Below are 11507 nucleotides of genomic sequence, written 5' to 3'. Positions count from 1 at the left end.
TATATCGCGACAAATAAATTCTCGATGTATTCGATGTAGCGAATTTTATTTCACATTCGCACTTACAATCACCCAAATTACAGATTTACGGTTACTGCTATCTGCAGTATCACAATTAGTACACTCGAAATGCCAGAATACCACTGACTAGTTGCTGGCTAACTCGGCGGTAGCTCCAGGACTCACTGACTGACTCAGTACAACTCGACTCGGCGACTGTTACAGTACAACAACTGTGAATAGCCTTCGCTGCTCCCTATGTAGCCCCGATCGGACAATACGGCCACGTAATAGGCACCCTTGTTGCTAGCCACGCTGTCCGGTTACGTCACCGCTGTTGATTCGCCTTGCATAGTTACCCGGTTACGGGGCTTGGCTATCTTCGGCTCCGCTCGGCTCTCTTCGGCTCCGCTCGTGACGTCACTGCGCATGGCTGCCAGGATGCGGGGTGATTACTCGCCTATTACGCGAGCGTTACGTTACCGCTGAGGGGTGGGAGGGGTCAACATGTCACAATATGAACAGAGAGGTGGGGTTTTGTCTCAGCAAGTCTTGGAAGCCTCTCATCTGTTCCTTCAAGAAACCTGTGAGACATGACAGCAGATCCACAAGGCCACGCAAGTTCATGCCCAACTCGCATAGCAACCCCGAAGCTTAGGGTTAATGCCATCCAATTAGCCTTGCCTTTCTCCCCCCGCCACAATATTCTACACCTGCTCTGGCCTGCTACCTGCTGGCCCACCTCCCCAGACCCTTCCCCTCTCCTCTCTACTTTTCCCATGCAGCCCCTCTCCCTTCTCTTCCTGCTCTTATACAGCTGGGTTTATTCTCGACATTAGTCTGTTAGCACCTGCTCATGCTGGTTTTTTGCTTGCAGATTTTCTTCTTTTTTTCTCCCACCCTGATGATGGAGGCGATACGTTCCTCCGAAACGTTGTTTAACACCATATGTACATGGCATCACATCCCAGAAGACTGCTTTCTTCAAATATACATTTGTTTGCCCCCTTCATCTGTTAAGGGTTAATAACACCACACATCATCCTTCTAGTACATGATGCCGTATGAACTGCCATTCTGGAACAGTGATAGTATGGTTTTCTGTGCTTTTTTATGCTTATGCCAGTTATAGTGCATGCATGTAGGCAGCTAAAGGTCACCGCTAAAGAAAGTGAAATGGTTTGTTGTTGAAAGCGTTTTACATTAATGAAACAGTTACTTCTGTTTGTATTGCCCATGTATATTTCAGATGGTAAAAAGTCAGCCACAATATATTATTTGGGTTGATTTAGATGATTGGAAAGGTATTTATCTAGAACAGAAGAGGCTACTCTGAGATTTCAGGCTCTTACCTCAGTGGCTGATAGGATATAATACTGTGTAGTTTGATATAAGTTTACCATTGTTTCAGAGGAAAACGCTGCTCTCATCTTCAGATTTGAAGAGTAAGAAGGCAGTAGGTACCCCTGAAATATCCATTAACTTCTGCCAGACTACATGGTGTCACATATCAGAAGATAATAAATACTCTTCAAAAGAGTCTGTTGTTTGTGTGAGGTATCATGTTGAACACACACGAGGGGTAAGGAGTGCTGGACATAAAGGCTCTTGTTTAGGTCACTGATCGTACTGACTGCCCTTTCCTCTTCAGTAAAAATATTCAGAAATAAGATTGTACTGTCAGATGTATTTGTAACGGTTTCATTACGTCACAACGTGTTACAGTTTCCACTGTCAGCAGAAGTTAATTGTTATGAAGGAAATGAAGCTATGGAATATAATAAATTGGAAAAGTCAGATATGGATGATGGTGAAGAAGATAATATAAGTGAGGATGAAGATGATGAGAATGATGATGTAGGTCCAGAAAAGGAGGAACGGAATGAAGGTAATGATGACAGTGGAATGGACGAAGAAAATAAGCCACTGAAGAGGAAATACGTTGAGGTGAGTTTAATTCAGTGACTAAAATGTACTGTGTAAGATTTGAGGTTGTCTTGTCAGTGACTGGGATGTAACCATGTGTAGTCTAGTGGAACTCACTTGACCTGGAGAAGTGAATTACACACAGATTAACTTTTTCTAATTTGTTTCTGATTTCAATTTATAGGATGAAAAGGAAGGTACAAAGGAAAAACGAAAGAAGGTTAAGCCAGTGGACGCTGGTCTGTATAAGCCTCCAACTGTGAAGGAGCTGAATCAGCTCAGGGAGACAGAGAATCTGTTCCATTCAAATCTGTTTAGGTTACAGGTATGATTAAATTTTATAAATTGTAAGATCTCTTAGGTGTGAAGATGATAAAATAGTTATTAATGATATTGGCAAAGTTTATCTGATATTAGTTGATTAGTTTTATATGGGTACATTTCTAAAATATCTAATCAATTGTTTGTTAAAAGCACAGGAGAAGTTTCTTTTCTGATGTGGTAGAGTTTGTCAGCATTTTCACAGCTTTACCCATTTGCTTGATTTTATAATTATGGAACTAATTTGTGCATTAGGGAGCCTATACATGTACAAGTCTGGCTCGCGAGTCTGACTCAGCTCGGGTTCCAATGAGCCAACCTCGTCTGTGTGTGGGTTGCCACGCTCATCCGTGTGTGGTGAAATTAATCTGAGCCCTGCTCCTCGCCGAGCCAGACTCGTACATGTATGGGCCACCTTACTCTAATTAGGTTGGCACAGCATAAATGTGGCTGATGTGTATCCTGTAGGAATGTGATTGAATCTTGTTTAGAACACAGCATTGTACCAACATTTTGAATGAATGTGAGAATGGGGCCTTGAAATATGCCATGACACCTCATTCCCCATCCTTCTCACTTCATTACACACAATTGTCATTTTAGTGAATGCTGAACAACATTTGCAGTGTATACAGCATTTTTAAATATGCTATCTGCAAACCGTCAGACACAGTAATGGGATTCTGCATAACAGATAATTTGTATGTACTTCTTAAGTTGAAAGGAATACATTTTGAATGCATTAGTAGTGTAATGGATGCCCTCATTGTCACCGATTGCAAAACTCCCATCTAATCCAAGCTTTTCTCAGCATATGTAAAAAGTAAAAGTAACGCTATCGCTGTAACAGGCCTTGGAGGTCCATAGGGTTGTGAGATGTTGAGGTTCCCACATTTTCCAGACAGTCGGCTCATAGATGGCGGTAAGGTTGTCAACCTTACGTGCCGGCTATACTTTACTCCCCAGGAAAATTATTGAATTAATTCCTGGTACTCATTTCTGTTAGAGGCTGAGTTGACCTCAGGGCCGTAGTGTGGCTGGAAGGATTAGGTAAATTGAAAAAAATTCAAAGACCTCATTGGGATTTGATCCTGTGACCTTCCGGCTTGTAGGATAGTGCCTCAACCAACTACGCTACCACGTGCCCCACTCAGCATATGTTTCAAAGTTTTCTTAAGTTGGACAAGGGTACTTGTTGACATGTTGATGTTGATGGATAATTTTCATGTCTTAACTTGCCAGATTTATCACCATAATTTCGTAAAACAATTTCTAGATATGCTCATTCTCTGTAGGCATAGTGCAGAGATTGGTCTACATGTCTCTTTGTCGAAACACCATGCCTTGCAAGCAGAAGGAGCATGGAGATAGTTCTCATGCATAAGATGCTGATCTTAGATGGAAGTGAATGGCCAGTTTCTCACTTTCCTTACTTTACCCATGGGAGAAAAGTCTCTGGTAGCAATTAGGTAAAAAGAGTTGGGGGCTTCACGACCGTATGGGCCATAGTGATGAAGAACAAGAAATTCTGGGAAGAATTAATTGCTTGCTTTCCTTTCACTACAGATTGAGTATTTTATGCAACACATACTGCATAGAAAACACTGCAGCAATAGAAAAAACTGCATCCAACATTTCTTCTGTTTCTGTAGGAACATGTTTACCAAGCCAGCAACACCTGTCTTTTTTGGCTCCACTGTTCTGGTTTTCAGGTGTTAGTAGAGGGACATACACATAGCAATGTGACCTCATAAGCCTCCTGTTATTTTTCAAAATAAGGAAAGTGCTAAAAATATTTCAAATAGAACCTGAAAGTGTTTGAACTCATGTATCCCATTGAGTAGGTAGGTGCTGTTACCATTAGGGTTACCAGAAGAGACCCATGCACAAATTTCTTTCTCACCAGTGGACAGTGCTATAAAAGTTATTGCCACCAATTAATGAATAATTTAAATGACCCTGCTTGTTGTCATTTCTCGTGTTATTTCATCTGTACTCTATGTTTTTGTGTGATTCTAGATACAAGAAATGTTGAAGGAAGTCAATATAAGGGCCAAATATAGGACCTTGTTTCACTGTTGGATGGAAGATTTCAAGAAAACTCTTGAAAACATTGAAGAATATGAAGATTATGATGTAAGTAGACTGTTTGTGTAATAGTTTCGTAAGATCATTGTGATAGGTTACCCAGTGCTTAGCACCGTGTGTAAGGGGTATGGAAGTGAAGTTGCCCGTAGTCTTCTTAGAAAGCACGTGTAACTGTGAGCGTGTCTGATTCCAGTCACATTTGGTTAGTTTCCATTGCTGTCCTTACTGAAACCTTTAATGGTTTTCCATGTTGAATGACTGGATAATAACACACTGGAAATGATGTTGAAGGAAGCATTTGTGGCCTAATTTAAGGTACTCTCCTAGCTTTTACATGGAACATCTGGGGAAGACTGCAAAAGACCTTGGTCAGGATAGTTGGGTCCCCATCGAAGATTCATACCAGCCACTTCCTGCATACAAGTCATAAATGTTACCACTGGAGCCAGCTTGCCTGATATGTGCATTTGATACAGTACTGTTGAATGATCTATGAATCAGTTGGCAGCAGATGCAAGAGTTGTTACCTTCTTGGTCAGCTTCTTGTTGTGATCTTTTTACTCATTGAATGGGAACCTGCCATGCAATTTATGCTAATGATGACAAATTTTCTGGCACCTATACCAGGTATTACACCCATATTCCTGGCCTTAGCCTGTTAGTCATTTGAGAGAACTGGTGTTCATGATGTTAATGTTTATTGTTTTTCTAGATAATGGATCGCAATTGGCTGAAAGAATTTAATTTGAAAATTCCTATACCCTACCTACCTCAAATAATGGGAGTCTTCAAGTTCATAAAACCAACATCAGTTTCAGTGGTTGGATCATTTGGAGCAGGCTGTTGTCTTGGGCCCAATATCAAGATTGACTTCAGAGTTGAAATGCCACAGGTAATGAATATGGAATAGCAGTATGCAAAGAAGTGCACTGATTGTACTTTGATCCTTTCATGGGATCAGTGGATTTTATCTCAGTATGGTGCTTCTAGCAGCTGTTGGTTGAGTCTAATAAGAAAACATTTCACTCTGCACTTAAAAGATAAAAACAGCTGTTGATTTTGATATCTTCTGAGTATATTTTAAACCACTAACACCATTCATCAACTCTTAGTGCTAATTTTTGTCCAGAGGCATAATAATGTACAGCTATAATTATTATATTTAGTTACTTTTATTGTGTAGCAAGTTCCATCGGACTGCACACAGTACTATCAGATGAAGTGATGCAAGCTACAACTCACCTTCAGTAATCAAACAGTAGGAGAGCTGTGTGAGAGTTGAATTCCAGTCAACAAGCAGTTGTGCCATAGTCTATGAAAAACAGGACAAAGATAAAAGTAGTTTCGCTGTGAACATGATAAGTATATGACGTACTACATTTAATATTTTGACACAGCACTGTAGAATAAATGCCACTGTGAAACAGCTAAAATCTGCCATGATATAAAATCCCACCAACTTGAAATATGAGAGCCCAAAAATAATGGAATTTTATTTAAATTGGAAGACATGTCACATTAAAGGAGTCAGAAGGACTTCATATTACTGTAGTTGGGCCACAGGGTCCAGTGATATTTTGGAAATTTTAAAAATAATGTGGCATGCCTCCAGAGAGCCGGAATGGTTGAGGAGATCAGAGTTGATTTCCTAGGCCACGAGCAACGTTCCGGCTACTACGGCTAGGAAGTAGAACACATCCATTGCTATACAGCAGCTAGCAATATCCAAGCAACAATTGTTTGTTGTGTAACAGCAGGCAGAATTAACCCTTCAACAGGGTATTCCCTATTCAGTCTGAGGGCAAGTTGTAACAGTCCAACGTCTGCCAGAGACCAGAAGAGTTGTATTCGATTTTAGCAGGAAAGAGTTCTTATCTGACTAGAACAGAAGAGTTCTTGTCTGACTAGAGCAGAAGTGTTATAACATTGGAGAAGAAACGTCTAAAGGACATTATAAGTGAAGAATAACTGTGTGAGTGTAAAAATGTCCAATAAAGGTATTCATTCAAATACAAGAACCCACACAATTTCTTATTGCGTTGCGTAGCAAACACATGACAGTATTTTTAAAAAATGGTATTTGGTAGGTACAATAATGAAACCAGCCGTTAGGAAGAACAGTTTGTAATAATGACATAATCGAAGGTTGATAGAGGCCAGCTAATAAAATCTAAGGAGAGTGGATATTCAAACCAAGATTGTTGTTATGCCCTTGGGAGTTAATGGTACTGGATGAATCAGATTGAATTACTGAGATTGTTTAAATGTGTTACATATATTACATATCTTGCTCATATAATTTGAATGAAATTTGATTAAATTTGTAAAGTTTAGTCCAAGAATCTTTTTTTTTTTCATGAATTCAAAGCATGATCTCCATTAAATCTCCAGTGCTGACTGCCTAAAAAATAGATTATGGTGGACCTATTGTGATTTAATCAGAAACTCTAGATGTGTTTACATTTCAGATTTGCTTTGATGTGAAGGACTACCTAAATCACAAGTATCATGTGAAACGAGCGCTCTATCTAGCGTACATTGCTGGAAAACTGCAGGAAAGTGAGCTGGTGGAAGAAATGCAATTTTCACAGAGCTGTGGTAATCCTTTGAAGCCAGTCCTTGAGGTGAAGCCCAAGGGAAAGCTGGGTAAACGGGTTATTATTTTGGTGCACCTGACATCTCCTGCTGGTGTCTTCAAACTCTCACGTTTCTCTCCAGAGAAAAACAATGTACGCCCAAATTGGTATTTTAAAGAGAATGAAAGAGTGGAAGAAGGTAAGAGATCTTTCCATTGAAGATATTGTATTTAAATTAGCTAATTTTGTAGGATCTCATGGCATGGACTTTGATGTCAGTTGCAGGCCCAGATACCTGAGAAATTAGAGACATTTGTAAAGTTTAGTCCAAGAATCTCATTAGTGATAAAAATATTGTCATGCATTAGTGACTAGACATGGGGTTTGGATTGATAAATGCATCTACTAAACTCTTACGACTTGTAACTGCAAAGAATTATAGCACTGTTGCTAATTTATGCACTTTACAATTTGCTATAGTATGCACTAAAGAGACCACTGGGAAGGCCAAGGAGTAGGTGGGTGGACAATATTAAAACAGATCTTACAGTGATAGGATGGTATGGTATGGATTGGATTGATCTGGCTCAGGATGGGGACCAGTGGAGGGCTCTTGTGAACACTAATGAACCTTCGGGTTCCATAAAATGTTGGGAAATTCTTGAGTAGCTGCAGAATTGGCAGCTCCTCAAGAAGGGCTCAGCTCCATGAGCAAGTAAGTAAGTATAGCATGCACTAAGTTTTCTCAGTTTATCTTTACTAGTTGTTGCCTAGTAATGGGTCCCAGCAATGCTCTCTTCTGCTCATGTTGATACTGGAGAGTGACTGTCTCGCACCTGACCTATGTCTCAGAATATCCTTATTTTTTCAACTTATATTTTCATGCTCGCTGTATAGTGTGGGGGTGGACCCAATAGAAAACACCGTTTCCAATATTTCCTCTCTTGTTGTGCATGTAGTTGTTGCTGTGAAAATCGTCTGTCACACGTTGTTTAATAGACATTAGATAGCAGCGGATGGCTTCTCATGTTAAATTATACTGTGATGTAGTCAATGGCTAGCAATTCATAGGCAGCATAGTCTAGGAGATTGTTGCCCCGGAAATGAGAGTCTAACAGTGGGGTTTCCACCATTACAAATGAATTGTTTGAAGCAGTTACGTATACCCACTTTCATTGCATAGCAGCAGGCAAAATTATCCCTTTGGCAAGGTGTTCCCTATTCAGTCTGAGTGCAAAATATAGCAGTTTGTGTTTTTGGCAAGAGACCAGCAGAGTTCTTATATGACTAGAGCAGAAGAGTTTGTATCCAACAAGGAACCAAGGACATTTGAGCTCCGAGTGGAGCAGGAGACACTTCACCAAGATCAGCCATGCAAGTAATTGTAATAGTGAAGAGGAAACGTCTGACGACTTTATAAGTGTGAACAATTGTATTTCCAAGTGTAAACGTGACTGTCCAATAAATGTATTCGTTCAAATCCGAGAACCTGCACAAATTTCTTGTTGCGTTACCTAGGAAACGCGCAACAATACCATCATCATGTGAAATACATTCCTTGTATATGGTATGCACTGTTAAGAAAATTAAGAATAATGAAATTTGATTTCGTGGCTGCTCTAATTTTTACTGCACAGAGAGTATGTACATCACTAATCTGTTCTGTCTTAACCTTTTGACCAAGAAGTTTGGTGTGATGGTGACAATGTAGACTTACGTTCAGGAGCTGGAACACTAACTAGCCTGCATTTTTTTTCCTCAGTGCTTCCAGGCAAATGCAGGGATGTGCTTCAAATAGGCCATGACTGCTTCCTTCAGAATCCTTTCCACTTAATTATTCACCAATCCTCGTATCATTCAACATTATGTAGCCTGAGATACTCAGTAATGTAATAAACCACAAAGAAATTAACCCTTTGAGGTGTACGAACAAACAGAAGATTTCGTCCATATTTGTGTATGTTTGCCCTGAGAAGCCAGCAAACTTGTCATATTCTTAACCGTTCAGCGTGGTTTGACGTGTATGTTTCGTCAGGTATTTAAATCGTCTGGGGGGGTTCGACGTGTATGTTTCGTCCAGCTGCACACCTATGTTATAACGCCCATAATAATTGATGGTTTTGCTGTAGATTGTTAGATTTTTCGCTGGCCTGTTGTCACAAGTACTATATATAATGAGGCATTTGTTTAGCTGCGCTAAGTCATCGTTACATATGCCTGTCTTGCAGCAAAGTTCCTGTTGCTCTTGGGAGAGGTTTCCTCGTTCAAACTGTTATGAATGGCGTGTTTTCTTTCCTATGAAGTTATAAACAGCAGAGACGTGATATGTGCTGTGTTTATAATATCATATTGCCCTGAGCTGGCCACACTAACACACTCAATTGTAATTCTTAGAAGAGGGATGTCCAAAAATTTATTCTTGCAACATCGATTGATTTCGCACAGTACATAGCACCCAGTTCTTAGAAAAACGCCACGAATTAAGGCAGAACACTATGGTCACCCCCTATGACGATACTGGTGTGTGTGGGGTGGGAAAAGAACTCATTCCTTCATGTATTATCGCTCCAGTTGACGCCATTTTATCGTACTGACCTTGGTGGTCGTTTCGAGGGATGACCATAAATATTTTTTTTGAGCCAGCTAAGCTCTGCTTTCGTGCACTACATACCAGCCAGTTCTTAGAATAACTTCATGAATTCTGTGGTCACCCCTACGACATCTACTGCCGCCAAAATGGATGGAATATCAAAGGCATAGCAACAACCCCTTGTTATGATAACTCGTAACGTTGAATTTACTGCAGCTGACCTGACTAGCTAAACTGCTCACGGAAAGACATTTCCTTCAACTATACCCCTCACGGGGAAGAAGGCAAGGCCGCACAGAAGCTGTGTGGTTAAAAAAAAAGAGCCAAAGAAAAGATACACAATATTGGAGCGATGAATGTGGGGCACCGTTGGGTTACACGAATGCTTCAAGGCCTTCCTTACACTGCTCAAATTCTGAACCACCTGCTTCCTTTGACGAGATACCGGGTGCTCATATTATAAGGTAAGGTTATAAAAACCATCTTTTAAGATCATTTTAGTGAAAGTTTCATGCTTCAAGGCGTACCATTCACTGCTCAAATACTAAACAACCTGCTTCAATTGCCGAGATACAGGGCGCTCATATTATAAGGTAAGGTTATAAAACCACCTTTTAAGATCATTTTAGTGAAAGTTTCATGTTCCTATCTCATAGAATTTAAGAACAATGATGAATAAATCATTTTCGAGCAAAATTTAAATGGCCGGCTGAATATATTACCGCCGGAGACGCAGCCGCGGAATTTAAATGACCGCGCCAAAGGGTTAAAAAGGGGTGAACCTGGATATGATAAACATGTCACCCAGCATGGATCATATGTAAATTATGTGTCATGTTTGCTAAATGTAATTTTTTTTTCACTCAAAAACAGTATACAAAACTTCATTCTAAAAGGTTAATGCATTTTTGAGCATGACTTGCTTTAATTTTTACACTGATTCTATCCCTACATCTGTCAAATCAAGTTTATTGATTTATGACAACTCTGTTCTCAGTCTTTTGTACTGCATCCATACAAACACTTCTTTGCAGGGTGAACTTTTGGAAAAATATAACTCTATGGGAACCAAGGCGAAACTTGGAATTATAGGTACTGTATTTTCTTTAATACCACACACTCTTGAATATTCCGTGCACATTCAGTGTTTGAGAAACATAAGAATATAAAATGTTTATATGAATTTATCGGGGGCACACAGTAGCGTAGTTGGTTGAGGCGCCATGCTACAAACCAGAAGGTCGCGGGTTCAAGTCCCAATGAGGTCATTGGATTTTTTTCACTTGGCCTAATCCTTCTGGCCACACTATGGCCCTGGAGTCGACTAAGCCTCTAACAGAAATGAGTACCAGAAATTAATTAAATAATTTTCCTGGGGAGTAAAGTGCAGCCCTCACAACCCTATGGGCCTTCACGGCCTATTACAGGGATATCTTTACTTTTACTTTTTTATGTGAATTTATTGAAGTGTGCTGAGGATAAGTGTGTAATTTGTATTATCTTGAAATTCACATTTGATGATGTTCTTTATCTATTTCTGCTATTATTTTTGCTAAACTCTCATACTTTTCTGGTTCTGACATTCCTCCACTGGGAGACATTTGCTTCTTTTGATACACATATTGTTTCTTGTAAACTGTGCCCACAGTATATCTCTGGTTAATACTGTACACCCAAACTGCTGCAACATATGCACATAGCTTCTTGTCTGTTTCAGGAACTGCATTATATTTTCTACCATCAATACAGTTTCTAATTTATTCTACCTCTTGAATTATTTTTAGTTTCTCGCCCTCCAAGAACATTTTTAAATGCCTGTCTGTAGAATTCATGTTTAACACGTGCATACTGTGTCACAGGTTAAAATCCATTGCTACATAGGGGCATGTGGTAGTGTAGTTGGTTGAGCCACTATGATACACACCGGAAGATCATGGGTTCAATTCCCATTGAGGTCATCGGATTTTTCAGTAGACCTCATTCTTCCAGCCGCACTATGGCCTGGG

At 39.9% G+C, this 11507-nt stretch overlaps 1 protein-coding gene across 7 annotated transcripts in view; it reads left to right on the top strand.

The window, feature by feature from the left end:
• LOC111865188 (nucleolar protein 6) overlaps positions 1–11507 on the top strand; it is a 38097-nt gene that overhangs the window by 4028 nt on the left and 22562 nt on the right. For 5 of the 7 annotated variants that reach the window (XM_023853011.1, XM_023853010.1, XM_023853013.1 and 2 more), the window contains exons 2-6: positions 1726–1947; positions 2111–2251; positions 4267–4383; positions 5048–5227; positions 6804–7110. In XM_023853011.1, the coding sequence (XP_023708779.1) occupies positions 1726–1947; positions 2111–2251; positions 4267–4383; positions 5048–5227; positions 6804–7110 (967 nt within the window). Of the gene's footprint in view, positions 1–1411; positions 1583–1725; positions 1948–2110; positions 2252–4266; positions 4384–5047; positions 5228–6803; positions 7111–11507 lie in introns of all 7 variants that reach the window. The other 2 variants (XM_023853009.1, XM_023853008.1) reach the window with 1 other exon arrangement.

This window comes from Cryptotermes secundus, unplaced genomic scaffold (assembly GCF_002891405.2).
Source record: "Cryptotermes secundus unplaced genomic scaffold, Csec_1.0 scaffold238, whole genome shotgun sequence".
NCBI lineage: Eukaryota > Metazoa > Arthropoda > Insecta > Blattodea > Kalotermitidae > Cryptotermes > Cryptotermes secundus.
This window is presented reverse-complemented; position numbering and strand designations above follow the sequence as displayed.